The sequence below is a fragment of the Labrus bergylta genome, chromosome 4 (genome assembly GCF_963930695.1).
Source record: "Labrus bergylta chromosome 4, fLabBer1.1, whole genome shotgun sequence".
In the NCBI taxonomy this organism is placed as follows: Eukaryota; Metazoa; Chordata; class Actinopteri; order Labriformes; family Labridae; genus Labrus; species Labrus bergylta.
Genome location: NC_089198.1, coordinates 18,849,514 through 18,867,362, shown reverse-complemented (window position 1 = coordinate 18,867,362; position 17,849 = coordinate 18,849,514). Strand labels below are relative to the sequence as shown.

Here is a 17,849-nt window from a genome sequence, read left to right as displayed (position 1 = left end):
TTTATTTTATTTTTTCATGATAGTAGTGCCTAGGCCACCCCTGCTACCCTTTGGAACCACCCCTGCTATTCATATCTGCTTCCTGTAACTTAGCTTCTTTATTTTTCTTCTCGAGAAGAAAGTCTCAATATGTCGGGACATTTTGTGGAATTATACTTCTCGGTCCCCGTTTGACTTCTGTCCACCTCTCAAGAAATATTAATGTAGATACTATGTTAGTTACTTCGCCATGTGAACAAACACCGCAGCTAAAAATCTGCTGTATGCATATTATCTTGGCGTAGGGCCTACATGTTATTCTGGCTGTGTTGAACATCATGCATTAACAGATTTCACCTCTACAAATAATCTTGTAGAAATCAGGCATAGCGTTGGCAGAGTTAGAAAAAGGTGGCCAGTTTTTTCTCCAATGAATCATAGACACAGTTCATGTAAGGGACATGGGTGAATTGACGTGAACTCTTTGAAACCCTGGATTTTATCGTCACTCACCTGCTGTAAAGGCAAACTGTCTCCCAGAGAGAAGTTTGTCAGTCACACTAACCTCTCTCTTGCAACCCATTATTTAACTGTCCACATGACATACTTTATGTAACTTCACTTGAGCCTCTGTCTCCTTTTTCTGCAGCGAGCAATAAAGTCGGGCGAACTAACTTTTGAAATGCCCGCTTTTCATCGCCTTCCAACCTTGTTGCGCACCTGTAATGATCCGATCTCAACAGTCACAGGATCAAAGGTTCCTACTGTAACAGATTGTTGTGTTTGTTATATGTACTCATACTGTATATCTCATTCGCTTTTAGAGTGAGGTGTCCCTAGAGAGTTACCGTAGCTGCCGAAAAGCAGTTGTTGTTGTTGTTGTTGTTGTTGTTGTTGTTGTTGTTATCCTGTTCGCAGTACACAGGTGTGTGTGGAATAAAGTGGAAGCCGTGGATAAAGAAGCTCCCCGCCTATGTGCCGTTTATTGTTTTCTTCTTAAGTGTATCAGGTCTGGTCAAAAGTGATAAATGCTGAAGTCTTACCATAAAACTGGCTATGAGATACACGTGTATAAAACGGGACCAAACTAAATACTGTTCGGGGAATAGCTTCGGAGGTCGGTGAAATTAGTTTGAGAATAATACTGCGAGTCTGCTGTAACTTCCGTTTTTCAAAATAAGGTGCTTTTTTCCCAGTTTTCCTGGGAAAAAAATGTAAAAATATATGTTCTTCCATAAGTACACAATGATTCTGATATGGTTGGACTAAGTACTTCTTAGACTACATGCAGAGGTACTATGAAGTACTTTTACTTAGTACTTTTTGAGAAATCCACCATCGAAGTCCCTTATATGTCATATTACAGAGTCTTTTTTTCGGACTTTGACGTCTTGTAAAAACAAATTCTTCCAAAAGTACATAATGATTTTGATATGGTTGGATTTAATACTTCTTAGACAACCTGCACATGTACTATGAAGTACTTTTACTGTGTACTTTTTGAGAAATCCAATGTCAAAGCCCCTTATAAATCACTATAATATGCCTTTATTCTGACTTTGATGTCTTGTAAAAACAAATTCTTCCATAAGTACACAGTGATTCTGATATGATTGGATTTAGTATTTTTAAGACTACATGCACATGTACTACTTGTTTGCCATTAATCTGCTCTGTAGTGTCCTGGCATGGCTACGGTCATTTTTTCATACTAATAAAACTGAACTGTTGCCTCCTTCAAAACTCCCAGAACACAATGAAGACTTCTGTGCGCTGTGCTCTGACTCTGAACTCTTCTAAGGACAACCTGACACAATCCTGTCAATCGGGACTCGTCATCTAGTCTCACTTTGGTGTGTCTCAAAAAGAACTTTAATCGACTTCAGTCTGCAGAGACCTTTTGGAGTAAGAATGCGAAACGCCTTCGGATAATGTCTTAAACCGGGTTAACACGTTTGTGTTACCCGTGTTTTTTGGTTTGTTTGGTTGTTGTTTTTTTTTGTTTGTTTTTTGCAAGACCGTCATTCTCATTCTAAGACATCACAGTTCATTTTTCTCTCAGTCATGTCGGCGGAGAAAATCCGAGACTTCGATGAGAGCACGGCTTTTTTGGGAGACTATGGCCTCTTTCAAGTTCTGATCATAGTTCTGCTCAGTTTAAGTGCAATTCCGTGCGGGTACATGGGGTTGATCGTCGTTTTCGTCTCGGATACGCCCGAGCACCACTGCAAAGTGTCAGTCAACTCCACGCGCAACGGCACAGATGTTGAGAGCACGAGCAGCTGGATCGGACCTGACAGCTGTTCACGGTACAAGTTGACCGACAACGGGACAGAGTCAGCGATCAGCAATGAGCGATGTGTGGACGGATGGGTGTTTAGCACGGAGAGATACAGCTCTACTATTGTGTCTGAGGTAATGCGGAAATACTAAATGTCTTTACTTCATATGTGATGTCTGATATCTGGTTAGTTTGGTGCTTTTATAGACTTTAGCTTCCATTTAAATGTCGTCTGAGTGTTGTTTTCATATGAGCCGTTTGTAGGCTTATATTGCACCCACACACATGCTTTTATGTTTTTCTTTATGCGCCTTGTATTTGTATTCCTGTGTGCTCAAAATCATGAAGCACACAATGATGTGATGTATAGCCCTTATTTACATTGCTTAATTATTCTTAGGATATGTAATATGCACTGGTGATTTGAAGTTTACAAGTTTAACACAATTTATCTGTCTGTTCAGTTATTTCTTTAGATTAGTTTGGATTTCATTTGATTTTAATCCGAACGATTCTAATCTTATTGTTTGTGAACTACAGTGGGATCTGGTGTGTGAAAATGCATGGAAGGTCCCATTTTCCACCTCCCTATTCTTTGTAGGTGTCCTGATTGGATCCTTTATAAGTGGTCATCTATCAGACAGGTGGGACAGCAGTGTTGGAGAAAAATAAAATATTGTATTCAAGGAAAGATCTTTAAATAATCTATGACAAAAGACGTGTAAAATAACTGAATTACATTTAGGCCTACATAAATACAAAAATGCTAATTACATCTTAGCTGCTACTGCTCCTTTTTTAGGGTGAGATACCAGGAGAACATTTTTAACATTCACCCCTGTAATCAGAGCTGCTCTCCTGACAGACAGCATAATTAGGATTTGATGGTTACAGAGTCCAAAGAGCAGTTTATGACAAATTATGTGAGTCCCAGGAAAAAGAAGTGAAATGTGTTACACAATTCCTTGCAATATAAGATCAAATTTGCTTCATCCATAGATTAAAAAAAAAGAGTTGGATTAATCTATTTTCAAATTTCCTTTTTCAACCTAGTTATTAAATTGCAGACATATATCATTGCATTTTTAAACAGTTCTAACTAGGGGATTATTATTTAAGGATAGTTTATTTTGCCCACTTTTTCTTGAAAAGAAACGCTGGGGAGAAATGACTTGAAATCCAGCTTCAACCTTGAGCATGTTTGGTGCTTAGTAAGAGAAAAAAAAGCTCTGAAAGGAACTATAAGACACTAAAACAAAGTTTGCATGAAAATCAAAGGAAACATTGAAAGGTTAACTAACTTCACAATGCAACCTGTTAATTAATATCTCCTATAAATCTTTTTTGAAATTATTTTACAATATTACACTTTTTTGTTGTCTCAGGTTTTATTTATTTTATCACAATATATACATAATGGATATACAGCACTATACAACACTCAAATATTCAGTGTTACTGGATCTAAATGCTCTGTTCATGTCATGTTTTTGTCTATTGTCTTACAGGTTTGGCAGAAAGCCGGTGTTTTTTTTCACCATGGTCTTACAAACCGTCACAGCGTTGATCCAGGCCACCTCCGTTAGCTGGGTGATGTTCTGTATCCTTAACTGTTTGCGAGGACTCAGCCAGATATCCAATTATGTCACATCACTTGTACTGGGTGAGAGACAGCTGATGCATTTTGTTTGTATTGAAAGAGTCTCTACAGCTTCCTTTGACACCGTGCAGCTTAGTGTCTGCAGTGTGGCAGTGCTGTGGTTCCCCTCAGGCAAAGTCATGAATTGTGCTCAGGCTGTTGAAGGATGCATGAATTCAATATGGCTGCAGTCAGTCTTCACTATTTTCTGTGTGTAGTTTTCATTCTCTCGATCTTCTTCATGTTCAGGCTGTGAGATGCTTGGCCAGTCTGCCCGGGTCCGCTTCACTCTGCTGGGTCACAGTGTAGGATTTGGCCTCGGGTATGCCTTGTTGCCGCTTGTTGCCTATTTCATACGAGGCTGGAGGATGCTGCTGGTTGCGAGTGCCATCCCCAGCTTCTTATTTATTCCATCATGGTGGTGAGTCAATGACTGCTGAATGCTATTATTGATCAGTTGTTGATCCCATGTCTCACATGAGGGTTTTTTAATATATATACTTTCTAACTATTTAAATTCATATTTACTGTTTTGTGCTCTTTCTATATGTGTATATGAGTGATCCCAGCACCATTGGGACTTTATTGATTTTCCAAGAAATGTATGCATTTATCAGAATCTAGTCTATTGATTTTATTGCTGTTTTTGTCATTAAACAATATAATACATATTTCCACACAAAAAAAAAAACATATTGAAAAGTAAATGATTAAGGTTTAAATGTTTTTTTTTTATTGAGTCCCCACCGTGACTTTACTTCATGAAACTCAAAAGAGGATTATTTGAGTCCCCACCGTGACTTTACTTCATGAAACTCAAAAGAGGATTATTTATGTGGTTAAGTTATTAGCTATTGAATTTTACTACATCTTCCAGCCATAATTTAACAGATGTAGCTGTTGTTTATCTTAATGTTTTTCTCAAAACATTAAGATGTGGGTTTTTTTTGCTATAATGAGTGTGTAGGATAGAAATTGTTGTTGTCATTCATTAAGCTTGGAAAACTGATTAGAGGCTCTAAAATAGCAACAAAAGGGGGACAGGTTTCAGTGTTGTGTGCAAAATTTCTGAAATAGTTTGGAAAATGCAAAAAAAAGAAACAATTTGGATCAGTGACGTAACTGTAACGAAAACGTACTTCTTCACTATGACATTTGTCATATACTATAGTGGGGATACAGCTGGAAAATCTGTGAATGATCTTAAATGGAATAAGGTGGTGTGTAGAGTTTGCAGATTGTTTGTTTATGTTCTCTAGAGCCTTGTCCACCTGCACCATGTCTTGCAAAAACGATTATGAATTTCAATCTGTGAACACTGTACAGCTCAGTTAGATACATTCTACATAAACCAACATTTAAGTGAACTTTGTGCTAGATACTGGAGCTTATGCTTTCACTCAGCTGTGTATGGAAATGTGTTGGCTGACAGCAGATAGTTGTAAACAGGGCTGGATAATAAATCAAAAGGATGCAACTCTGTGCCTGGGTTATGACATACCAGACGGGGCTAGTGTCAGTCTTTATGCAATCAGACGCTGAAATGCCTCTATCTCTTTCCTACTATTTCTGCTTTCTTCTGTCTTTTCTTGAGTTTTTTTATTTTTTTTTTATGATTTAGCCCAAAACTAGATACTGATGCAACACTGTGTGCACGTATGTTTCTTTAATATTTGCATGTTCTGATTTGTTATTGTATTAAGTGATTAAAATCCATCTGTTATCTATGCAAATGTATCTCCTTAAATGCCTCCTATTTTGAAATGGATGCATAAGCTCAACCTTAACTTCGTGTCTCTCTCTACCCCTCTCTGTCTCTTCAGGGTGATTCCTGAGTCTCCACGTTGGCTTTTGCAGAAAGGTCGGTTAGAGGAGGCTGAGCGTGTCATACGTAATGCAGCCAAAAGGAACAGAGTCCCCGCCCCTGAGATCATATTCAGAGCCGGAGACTGCTTGGAGTCAATGGTATTTAATTTCATATTCGCTCATGATGTTGAAGCTTGTTTCTTTCCATTTTAAATGAGACTCAAGCTGAGGCAACCATTACACTGTACACAATGGGACTGTTCTGTTTCTTTTTCTTTATGTTGAAACAGCAAAACAATGGTGAAGAGGTGCACACATACACTTATGTGGACCTGATACGCACCCCTAACATGAGGAATATTACAATTCTAGGAAATCTCATTTGGTAATGTAATTTATTTTCTGTTTTCTTTCTAAATTTGACTGTGAATATGTTTATGACACCAGAGCCATTAAGTTATTCTACATAGAGTCATGTTTTACTACAGCCTGTTGTAAAGAATGTGATAAATATTAAGTGCAGTTTTGGAAAGGATGCAAAAAAGATCAGTAATGTTTATGGTGTGATCGACTTGAGAGTTTTTGTGAAAATGTACCTCTGACTACATTTGTTACATCAGGCATTATCTCTTTGATAATATTAGTGTGTAATACATTCATACTTGTATATTCTTAACCCTTCTTTTTTTTTTTAATATAAAATAAATGTTATATTGTTTAGAAAACATTTGTTAATTTTTTTTTGATATTTTTGATATATATTAAATATTTATAGATTTATAATGTCAGGTCCAAAATCAATTTTCTGCATTTTAGAAAAGCAAGTTCAACTCACATACTGGCTTTTTAATTTTTGACACTAATTCAAAAAAATTTGACCTTCGATAAATAAAACCAAATCAAATATCTACTGAAGTTTGATTAAATACGTTTTTAAAACACTGCCCTCTATCTTTATCCAGTCTTGATTCTGTATTTCTGCAGGCTCTCTGTCTCCATGGTCTTCTATGGTCTCTCTCTCAATACAAGCAGCCTGCATGGAAATGTCTACCTCAACTGCTTCCTCTCAGCAGTCATTGACATCGGGGCGTACATAGCCATGTGGGTGCTGCTGAAACGTGTGCCTCGACCCACCCTCCTCTTCACTGCTCTGATGTTCTGTGGCATCCTGCTTCTGCTCCTCCAGCTGGTTCCTGAAGGTCTGCAGAGTCTATGTAGAATATTGACTGAATCACACTGTTTTGTTTTATGTTTCTTGTTAGTACCATTTCATAGGACTACGGATGAAATTGAGCTATTGTGCTAATTCCGTAATATTTACATAGATGCATATTGCTGATATGTTGATTGATGTGCACTGTCCTAATTCAATAAATTAAATAAATGAGTAAATTAACTTTAATTCGGTTCGTAAAATTATACCAGGCTTGTTTAGTAAACCTGTTCTTTTTCTTAGACATGCCTGTCATGTTCCAGGTGTTGGTCTTGGTGGGAAAGATGGGCGTGTCTGGTGCGTACAGCTTCATTTATGTGATTTTCACTGAACTGATCCCAACCGTGGTCAGGAACATGGGCTTAGGGATGGTATCCACAGCGGCACGCATAGGCACCGTCATTTGTCCTTTTGTGGTATATGTGGGTAAGTGGTAAATTCATTTTTTTGTTTGTTTGTTTGTTTTGATTCTTTATCTGTGTTCACTATTGAAACAAAAATCATCTGCATGAAAGAGAAGGATCAGTATTAAAACTCTACAACTACTCACTTCCCTATGACAGTACACTTGAGTGAACAGTTTGAAAATACAATGTTCAGAATTTCAATGTAAATCCCTTGCAAAAGATTTTGAAAATTCCTATGGTAGTTTGCAACATAATATTTCTTGGTAAATAATTACTGTGGAGCGCCCCTTTAATTTATAAATGCTAAACCGAAAAAGAGAGATGTAGACAATCTCTAACCCATTCATAGCTCCTTTTCACAAACATTTTCACTCTCCATAGTTGGACAAGTGCAGGTGTTACTTTGAACTTTTACCACAGCTCTGTTAAATTCAAGTGTCCTGGTAAATAATGACAGCAAGCTCGCACGCATGACAGGAAACTGAAACTGAAGCAGCTCAATGGAACTGAGGCCTCATTACAACCGTCATTTCCTACTCTTACATGACAAAGTCTCTCTGTACAAGTCCTTTGATTGCAACCAATGGAAAAAAACACAAGACATATATATTTAACGCACATTCTTTTAATTTGTTTTGTAGGTGTCTACAGCAAGATCTTGCCGTACATTATTTTTGGCACAATTAGCATCATGGCTGCTGCTGTTAGTATGCTGCTACCAGACACCAGAAACAACAAACTTCCAGATCTTATCAGCCAGGCCAAACCCATCAGAAAGTATGTATCTTTTACTGGGTGTAAATGTGTGAATAATAACCAGACGTAAAGCTTGTTATGTGGTAGATGGCAGTTCTATGAAACTTGAGCAATCAAATGTGGTGACCTACATACGGTCTTACTCTTACGTAATATTTACGATACTTTAACTGCATTTACCACATATTTGCTTTGTTTGTTTGTTTTGGGTTTTTTTTTTTTTGGGGGGGGGGGGTTAAATCAGAAACCAGTAAGCAAAGGGAAAAAGTGTTTTAGAGCCAACTGAATAATATTTGAAAAAAGCTAACACTTTTTCTCTGTATATCTGTCTCTCTTTCCTTTTTGTATCGTTAAGCTTCAGCTGTCAATAGAAAACAGCCTCAGCCCAGTCAGATACAACCAAGGGCTGTCAATAGATGAACAAGAGCGCCCTCTGCTGAAAGAAAAGTCCATGGCAAGAGACGAGCAATCACTCAATCACCCATCACAAATGTTAGAGAGAAATTTCCTTTGACCAGCATGGAAAGCATGTCATCATAAAAAATATTTGCAACAAATTTTCATACAAAAAAATAGGCACCTAGCTTTTACAACTTGGCTATGGTTTCTTGTTGAAAAACTAAAATTGTTTGTTGTTTCTCTGAACTTGCTTGAATGAAAATGAAAATAAATAGCAACACGTGTCTGTCTGTAAACATTTGTATAGAACAGTTCAGTTAAGCTTTAAATGTTCAATGTTTACACATAATCATCTGTAAGATTAAGATAATGATTGCAAATGTCATAGGCACACCAAAACTGGACACAGACATAATTTACTGTGATTTTTTTTTTTCTACAAACCAGGAAAACAGAGCAGTTTCCATTAGAGCAGGTGTTCAGAATCAAAAGCTTCTTGTACCAGGTGGATCGCGACCAAAAATATCAATCTTAATTGACACTAATAGGCAGTCAATGTTAAGATTACAATTCGCGTTATGATCATGGACTGTAAATATAATTGTAACACTGGGAACCTGTGTTAAATGACAAATGTTATAATTCTACTTGTATGTGATACCAAAACATTTCGTTACTACCATAGACAGTAAATATTAAGCTTACTACCCAGCTGACTAGCCACATCACCGAAATATCGCGAGATGAGACGAGATATCGTGTGCATCAGTAGCTTCTGCTACGGACCCCGGTGTGAACCTGCAGAGTGACACCTCACCTGACAGTGAAGGGACCAGGATACACTGAGTGACACGAAAAGTAAATTAAGCTGGGCTTTCTTAACTGAACATCTGGATTGCAGACAGCAGAGGAAGCGCTTGTATATTGAAACAGTTGTTGTTATCAGCGGTACACGTACTTTCACTATCAGTGGGGATGCCGCGAACTAGCAGATGAAGTTAGCTAGCTACCGGTGATGGCTCTTGTTTTGAAGATATTTTGTTTGCCGTTACGTTGTAGCTAGTTTAGTCTAAGTTAATTTACAATTCACACATTTCCCATTAGTGTCGTGACCCTAGCACTGGTTGTCGTGCTTGCCTTCGCGTCTCATTCTTTAACTCCTCCAGCTAGTTAGCAAACGAGCTAAGGTTAGCAACTCTCGTAAATTGCGTGCACTTAAGTTTTTTTTGATGGTGAATCATAAAAGACTCACACGAGCAGATTCTGAGGCCAAGTCTGTGTATATTACGGACACGTTTAGCTGATTTGGGTTATGTTTAGCTGTGTTAAATGTCCTACCTTTTAACATAGACAGGAAACTCAAAGGTTATCAGTGGTTAATGAAAATAGCTTCTACCAAATGTCTTAAAAACTACATTTGCTATTTATCCTGCAGGCGTTCGCACAAGAATAACGTTATTTCCCAACCAGTAAGCGAAGTAAATTATAATTTGTAGTCACTTAAGGCTTATAGTTAATCCTCAAGTAAGCATGGCTCCTAAGAAAAGACCAGTGCCTCTAAACATTGCTCCAACTGGGGGAGGATTCTCTTCCTCCATCAACACTGAAGTTGCATCTGAGTAAGTTTGTTTTCCATCTAATTAACATCCTCTTATGTTAAGTTAATATTTCAGTCACTTTGTCATCTTATTTTTTATTTTTTTTAAAATTCCTATTCTTTTCCCATTTTCTCAGGGCCAATTTAGAAGCACTTAAAAAGATATTGCAAGAGCTGGACCTGGATGAACAACAGAAGAAAAGGTTAGAAGCTTTCCTTACCCAGAAGGCCAAGGTGGGCGAATTGAGAGATGATGACTTCCAACGTATTTGTGAGCTTGGTGCCGGCAATGGAGGAGTCGTCAATAAGGAATGCCACAAACCCTCTGGAATAATCATGGCCCGAAAGGTTACTTATTAAGACATAACATTATTGATAAGAATATGATCTTATTGTGTTTCTGCTTTAATAAAAAAAAAAGTTATACTGACTGCTGCTAACCTTCACAAAGTGATCACACTGAAAAACCTTGGTTGTTCTTATTGTCTTTTCTGTTCAGCTCATTCATCTTGAAATCAAACCTGCCATTAGAAACCAAATCATCCGTGAGCTTCAGGTTCTGCATGAGTGTAACTCTCCCTACATTGTGGGCTTCTATGGAGCGTTTTACAACGATGGAGAGATCAGCATCTGCATGGAGAACATGGTAAGAGAAATGATACAGGGTTACTGGACAAAAAGGTATGATCAGTATTTCTGCATAGAGCAGGTCATCACGGCATTAGCATAACATCCATAGACTGCAAAATGCTGCTGATTGGCTTTTAACATGTAGCAAGAAAAGTGAGTCAGTGACCACTTTACACCTGTCCTCGCTTTTCACTGGCTACATTTGAGCTTGAGAAGTCATTTTTTAAGAATCTTATTAAAGCCTTAAATGGTCAGACCCCACTCTAAATCCGTGATTTCCTAACTTCCTGTGACCCACCCTATGAGAAGCTCTATCGGGGCCCCACTAGTGGTTCCTAAAACTTGACTGATGTTAAAAAGTGACTAAGCCTTTTGAGTTCTGGCTACACAGCTGTGGAACTCCTGACCTGGTGATGTCAGGCAGGCACTGAGTGCAGTGTCCTCTTTTTAAACACTTCTTAAGACTCACTTTTGTTGGGTGTTTCTTTGTTAACCATTGGCTTTGTGGTTTACACCCCACATGTTTTTTTTGATGTATAAATTTTATTGATGTTTATTTGATTGTATTTATTTGTTTTAGTGTTTGCTGATGAGTGTATTTGCGTTTACTGCTTTTTCTTGTTTTAATTGTAAAGCACTTTATGACTTGTTTTTGAAAAGTGCTCTTTAAATGTAGTTATTATAATCTTTGTTATCATTTTTATTATCCCCAGACTGAAAATGTTGTTCTTTTCACCTTAGGCACATGTTATCTCATGAGGTCAGGTTCAAAAAGCTTAGTTTCCTTTTGTACCTATTTTACGTATTGTAACATTGAATCAGGGGAAAATAGAAGATCCTCAGTGACCTGTTTATTTTTCATTCTGTAAGTAAGGTTATTGTTAAACAGCAATCAATTAGCTATTCAAATGCAAATCCATTTCACGTGACTCAAATGATTCCTTCTTGCCAAAAGCAGCTGTCAGATTAAAAATGAGTACATTTAACTTGTCTTCGGTATGATTTGAAGTAAAAATGTAAAGCAGTTTCATTGTGATGATATTTAACTTGAAACTCTGCAGCACTGTAACATACATTTTCTTGAAAAGGATATGCATGTTGTACATATTAGAAGTAATGAACCTGTAAATGTATTATATGTATAGGGAAATATTTGAAAATATGTCATCCTTTGAACTGTAATTTTATACAAAATGTGCATTTAGAAATCTCTATCATGACATATTGTGTTTTTATTACCTGTTTTTATGCAGGATGGTGGATCTCTGGACCAGGTGCTCAAAGAAGCTAAGAGGATCCCTGAAGAGATTCTGGGCAAAGTCAGCATTGCTGTAAGTAGTGTATTCTTATCCTCTTTTATATTTTCATTGTATGTAGTGTAACTGGCACTGACAACACAGTGGGTAGTGTGAATTTATTTGTATTATTAAATATTTTGAAAACTAAGACTCTTTGTCCTCACATCACCCGTCTCTGTCAGTTTAATCTATCAAGCTAAAAGTGTTCCATGGACTCAAGTAGGGTCCGAAATTAACACCCGCCAAGCGCCAAATGCGGGTAGATTTTCCGTTTGGCGAGTACTTTTCAGAGGGCTCTCCGCCACAGTGCGGGTAAATGTTTTATCAAAAAGTCATAAAAACTATGCTATAAGTATTCAGCGCGTTTGATGTAGCCTAGCTGCAGCTACTTTTCCCTGCTCCTCTCTCTGCTGTTATGACTGTCTGTGAGCATCGCGGGGCACGCTGAGACACACCAACATACATTGCAGTGCAAACGTACACACACACACACACACACACACACACACACACACACACACACACACACACACACACACACACACACACACACACACACACACACACACACACACACACACACACACACACACACACACACACACACACACACACACACTCTAGGAACTACTGCCTACAAATAATACATTCAGAAAAAAATAAAGGCCAACAAATATTTTTTTTTTTACAATTTCTCAATTTCCTGATCTGATGACATGATCGAATCTGTGACTTAAATTTGTGATTGATCAAACAAAACATAATGCCTTCTCAATTAAATGTACTGTAACAGATGTGTATGGGACACAAAAACAAAATTTGTTATTTTGGCCGGTAAAAAAAAATATGTTTGGCCGGTGAGTCAAAAAGTTAATTTCGGACCCTGGACTCAAGACACAAACACACACATCAGCAGTCTCAATCGGTTTCATACGTACAGTATGTGAGGATTATTGACTTGTGTAATTTCTCCTTTCAACAGGTTTTGAGAGGCCTTGCCTACCTGAGAGAAAAACACCAAATCATGCATAGAGGTAGTGTTTTTTTCTCAGTTAATTAGTGATTCATATATTCCATAACATGGCGCTTTATCTGTAAGGAAAAGTCAAATCTAGCTGTGTGTAAGGGGTTAGGGCTGGAAAATGTAAGTATAACATTCCAGCTATTCTGTTAGCATTTGGGTTGCAGTCAGTAAATTGAAATTCATAAACCACCCTATATGCATTTTGTCTAAGAAAATATTTCTTTAACCCCCAGATGTGAAGCCTTCAAACATGCTGGTGAACTCGCGTGGGGAGATCAAGTTGTGTGATTTTGGTGTTAGCGGGCAGCTCATAGACTCTATGGCCAATTCCTTTGTTGGGACAAGATCGTACATGTCGGTATGTTGGTACTTTCTGCATTATAGCTTGTAAATAAATCGTTGGCATTCCTCCACTCTCTTGTCTTTGTGTCTAACTTTAATTGTTTGTTATAGCTATTCAAATTATGATTTAATGCTTGAGCAGTGGTAACTATTTTTGATGTGATGTTAATCCTTGACTTTGCTTTTTCTTGTTACGTTTGACGTGTAGCCTGAGAGATTGCAGGGGACCAACTATTCAGTGCAGTCAGATGTGTGGAGTATGGGACTGTCCCTTGTAGAGCTGTCCATCGGACGCTTCCCCATCCCTCCTCCAGATGCTAAAGAACTGGAGGCCATATTTGGTCGTTCCATTCTGGATGGTAGTAAGGGGGATATGTTGAGCACTTCACCAAGACCAAGAGCACCTGGTAGACCTGTCAGTGGTGAGAGCATTTTAAGCTGTTTGACAGTAGAAAAGATACATTTGTATTTGTAGGCAACTTAAGGTTAAAGCACCAGAAATAGTTTACATAAAAAAGTACACTTTGGTATTCTAACATGCCTAATCTTTTATACTGTGGTTCTTCCTTTCCAGGTCACGGTCCTGTAATGGCCATCTTTGAACTACTAGACTACATTGTAAATGAGGTAAGAATCCATGAATCTTTAGGGGACCTTCTGCATTTTTTGGAAACATGATCATGTGTCCTTTTATGAGCAGTGGAGTGACCTCCCAATAAACAGTTGAAGTAGCTAATGCATGATATAACAAGAGCCTGTACCAAGAGCTGTGTTGTATCTTCTGCTCGGAAAGGTATGATCTCTTTGATGTTATACAGGGCAAATCGACCAGACTCGTATGAGCTTTGCTGGAGTCGAACAGATAATATACACACACTGTTCATTTAGTGGATGTGTGTGGCTCGATTGCAACGTGAGTCAGACGGATTGTGCAACAGATGGGTGGTGCATTAAGGGACTATTTCTTCAGTTTTTGGACCGAACAAAACATTGTGTAAAGGCTTTTGTTTGTCTAAGTTTACTGCTAATTTTTATTAGGGCACAAGTAGCTTGTGTTTTCTTTTAAATTCATTTCATATCCCTCTGTCTTTCAGCCTCCTCCAAAACTACCACATGGAGTCTTCACATCTGATTTCCATGACTTTGTGACAAAGTGGTGAGGCAACATGTTAGCCTGAGAGCACTTGGCGATCAGAAGTTATCACAAAACATTTTCTCCAGTGTTTAGTGAACAACTTGAAGGATGAAATTAATAAATGGATGTAAAATATCCTTCTTTTCTTTATTGTCAGTCTCATCAAAAATCCTGCAGACAGGGCAGACTTGAAAATGTTGATGGTGAGTGTCCTTTGTTAGACTTCAGTTGCACAAGCATTTGTTCACACTAAAGATGGAGTCATGTTGTTTAAGAGATTTATTTATCGATGTCTGGTATATTAATTGAATGTGATTGTGTTTGTCATGTTGCAGAACCACACATTCATCAAGCGCTCTGAGGTGGAGGAGGTAGACTTTGCTGGCTGGCTGTGTAAAACTATGGGACTGAACCAACCTAGTCCCACACGCACTTCAGACTAATTACACACATCTGAACAAACGATGAATGTGTGTAAACAATCTTGAGATTCTGTGACACAAAACCTTGAACCCACATACACACTTTGTTTGCAATAACCCTCCCTCAGGTGAGCCTGGGGAGTCTCTATCTGTCGAATGAACTCTGATCACTTTTTTGGAAAGGTACTGTACACTTTTGTGTCTTTTTTCATTGGTTATTACTGATTGTGTTAAGTTCATGATTTTTTCAGTCATTCAATATGTTATAGATAATGAAAACCTATAGCTACTAGATTAAAATCCTGTGTCAATTTAGCTCAGTCTAATTTTGTCCCTGTTATTACAACCATACCATGTGATGTTAAATGTGTTTTGCTGACAGATATTAGGATTTTCTTTAGTTTACAGTGGCTGCCCAAACTATTGACAACTGGGAGAAAAAAAGGAAAAGTAACATGCACAATATAGCTGCGTAATTCTTCTGCCTCTCAGTTTTCTCCTGAGAATTTGTTGTCAGGCTTACAACAGCCACTTCTTGCTATCACGGTTCAGCATCTGTAAATGTGAGCAGGCAGATTAAGTTTGACACTGTTAGTGCAAACAGGATCAAAAATGTTAGAATACGTTTATTTTATTAAGCAGGTTGGCTATATGTGTCCTTGTAAGCATGACTGGGTTCAATGTCTGTCTTTGCATTTGTTACTATTTAAGATGTCTTGAGGTGAACCACAATGTTAAAAAAAAAAACATTTAGGCATGACCCTCATTTCAAAGCCAAAAATAAAAAAGTTTCAACCTTGTATGTGCTCTCTGCTCCCTCTTTATGTGGAGGTTGTTCATTTCAAATATCATCCTCAGCTTGTATTCGTACCATAAGCTACTTTAGTGGTGCTATTACAAGAAACGGTGCCATTTCTAGTTATTCCAAAGGCAGATGCTGCTGGAATACAAAAATATGTGTTTCAAGACTTCTTTTATCTCTTTGCTTTGTTATTTAAATGCTCCCTGTATTGTTTCAGGATTAGTCAATTTGCTCCTTATGTTTTGTTCCATATGTGTAATTTCTCCTTTAAGAAATGGTTTAATTATAAAGATGTTCTTTGAGGTTTAAAACATTGAAAGCTTTGACTTATAAAAAAGGTAAAATTAGATATAAATGCTATGTATTATAACTCAGAAACAATGTTTTCTTGGGGGGGGGGGTTGTTTGTAATACACTCGTTTCACCAGAGGGGGGAAACATAACAGTTGCAATGCACATGACTAATACTTAAGAATGCTACCAAACAGAAAACATCAAAAAACACTTATTTTTTTATACACTGCTGCCACCAAGTTAACTCATGCTTATACTAATGGTCAGCCAGAGCATGAGAATGTATAAACGCCCTGCTGAAATATGTGAGTCCTTCATTTATATGAAAAGCCCCACAGTTCACAACAGTTCATCTGTTTGGCTGATGTGTGGGGTGATTATGACATGTCTTTTACTTATATGTCTGTCAACTTCGAGCTAAAAGTGTGAAGCCTTGAGTCAGAGAAAAATGTTGTGTTGTAGTATTTGGGGAGGGGGGACTACTGCAGCATAAAACAGTGAAGTCTGCAGTCATTAATATGCAAATATGTAAATGAGAGGGTAATTAAGATTGGGCGTTTGTCGGTGGCTCTTTGATTGCAAATTAATTCAAATCTGCAAGAAAGGGGGAAGGGATGATGAGCTATAAATGAGGAAAAAACAATGTTCCCCCCCAACACACACACACACACACACACAAAACTGTATTAGGGCTCTATAGAATATATAGGTCCTATTGTATAGAAGAAATTGAACATTGCTGCTTTTACATTCCTTTCATAGATAAAAACCAAGGGTGAACACCCACCCAGAGGATGAAAAAATAGGGTATCACACACAAAATGCACAAAATGGTTGCGTTAAAACTATTTTTTAGCACCAACAGAAGCCGCAGCATAGGGGGGGAAGGGGGGGCTATGCATTTGTGCTGAGACAATTAACCGTGTACACAGTCAACCAAGCTTTCAGCATGGCAGGCTACAGCCACCGCAGGGAGGTGGAGAGATTTCTGCTCATTAAGAGTGATGTGGCTGACCCCTGTAGAGAGACTTGCTCAGGTGTCTTGGCAGGGGGTGTGTGTGCAGCAGGAGCATGCTGTGTGTCACAAACAGTGTTATTTTCATATTTCACATGTATTTGTCAAACACGGGGGGGCCTACAGTTTACACACAAGCAAACACTACTGTTATTGCTGTTTCAGTGGTCCCTTGACACTTGTACATCTTCCTCCATTGGCATGTGAAATGAGTATATGTATACAAGGAATGAAAACACATTTAATGTTGTGAAAATGGGGGACAACAGCTGCTCTTATCACCTTACTGTGTAATGACTTTCTCACAATGCTGCAGCTTTGCATATTTCATGGGCCTTAAACACTGACCACAACAATGTCACCTTGATTCCCTAGATAAAAAAAAAAAACATTGTAGTTTAAAATTAAGTTTGGTTGTGATGTATCTTAAAAAATAAATAATTTAGGCCTTTTAGGCTTCAGGTTTGTTCATTAAATTCAAGTGTCATGATGTTTTTATTAACTACATTCAGACACTTTAAAGCACAAACACTGGCACTCATCTATTTCAAATTGTGTGTTAGCAGCTGATCCCAAGCCTGCTCTGTTGTGTGACAAGTGGTGTGTTTCAGAGAGAGGGGGCTGTTTTTTTTTTTTACAGGAAACAGGAAACCAGAAGTCATAACAGGATGCCCCAGGTTTCTTTACTGTACCTGATGCGTGGGTGGCTGCTTTGGGGTAACCCATTTAAAAAACTATGGGGCTTGACTTGAAGAAGAGAGTGGGTGGAGAGGTATGCACTTGGGGGTTAGGAAAATGGAGTTTCACTCT

At 38.0% G+C, this 17,849-nt stretch overlaps 2 protein-coding genes across 3 annotated transcripts; both read left to right on the top strand.

Annotated features, from left to right (window-relative positions):
- Nucleotides 1-895: 895 nt before the first annotated feature.
- Nucleotides 896-8,776, top strand: LOC109984062 (organic cation/carnitine transporter 2-like). 2 transcript variants are annotated; one of them, XM_020634072.3, is made up of 10 exons: nt 896-2,394; nt 2,801-2,904; nt 3,769-3,923; nt 4,149-4,320; nt 5,723-5,864; nt 5,996-6,090; nt 6,690-6,904; nt 7,162-7,344; nt 7,967-8,102; nt 8,437-8,776. In XM_020634072.3, exons 1-10 carry the CDS (start codon nt 2,044-2,046, stop codon nt 8,450-8,452), a joined length of 1,569 nt encoding a protein of 522 aa, XP_020489728.2. In that variant the 5' UTR covers nt 896-2,043; the 3' UTR covers nt 8,453-8,776. The 2 variants fall into 2 exon arrangements, 1 of the variants encoding a protein (XP_020489728.2); XR_010666328.1 differs by lacking the exon at nt 8,437-8,776 and having other exon boundaries at nt 7,182-7,344.
- A 220-nt stretch (nt 8,777-8,996) lies between these two features.
- Nucleotides 8,997-15,728, top strand: map2k2b (mitogen-activated protein kinase kinase 2b). Its single transcript, XM_020634074.3, has 11 exons — nt 8,997-10,099; nt 10,215-10,425; nt 10,577-10,723; nt 11,961-12,038; nt 12,988-13,039; nt 13,263-13,387; nt 13,580-13,793; nt 13,946-13,998; nt 14,466-14,527; nt 14,664-14,709; nt 14,842-15,728. The coding sequence occupies exons 1-11, from the start codon at nt 10,011-10,013 to the stop codon at nt 14,947-14,949; spliced, it is 1,185 nt and encodes a 394-aa protein (XP_020489730.1). The 5' UTR covers nt 8,997-10,010; the 3' UTR covers nt 14,950-15,728.
- The last annotated feature ends 2,121 nt before the right edge of the window (nt 15,729-17,849 follow it).

What these genes read in the sequence shown, in the direction of transcription:
- LOC109984062 (XM_020634072.3), top strand. Translation starts at nt 2,044, where the DNA reads ATGTCGGCGGAGAAAATCCGAGACTTCGATGAGAGCACGGCTTTTTTG. An exon ending in TGTCACATCACTTGTACTGG is followed by an intron (nt 3,924 to 4,148) that starts GTGAGAGACAGC and finishes CTTCATGTTCAG; the next exon opens with GCTGTGAGATGCTTGGCCAG. An exon ending in GAGACTGCTTGGAGTCAATG is followed by an intron (nt 5,865 to 5,995) that starts GTATTTAATTTC and finishes ATGTTGAAACAG; the next exon opens with CAAAACAATGGTGAAGAGGT.
- map2k2b (XM_020634074.3), top strand. Translation starts at nt 10,011, where the DNA reads ATGGCTCCTAAGAAAAGACCAGTGCCTCTAAACATTGCTCCAACTGGG. An exon ending in GAATAATCATGGCCCGAAAG is followed by an intron (nt 10,426 to 10,576) that starts GTTACTTATTAA and finishes TTTTCTGTTCAG; the next exon opens with CTCATTCATCTTGAAATCAA. An exon ending in ACACCAAATCATGCATAGAG is followed by an intron (nt 13,040 to 13,262) that starts GTAGTGTTTTTT and finishes TTTAACCCCCAG; the next exon opens with ATGTGAAGCCTTCAAACATG.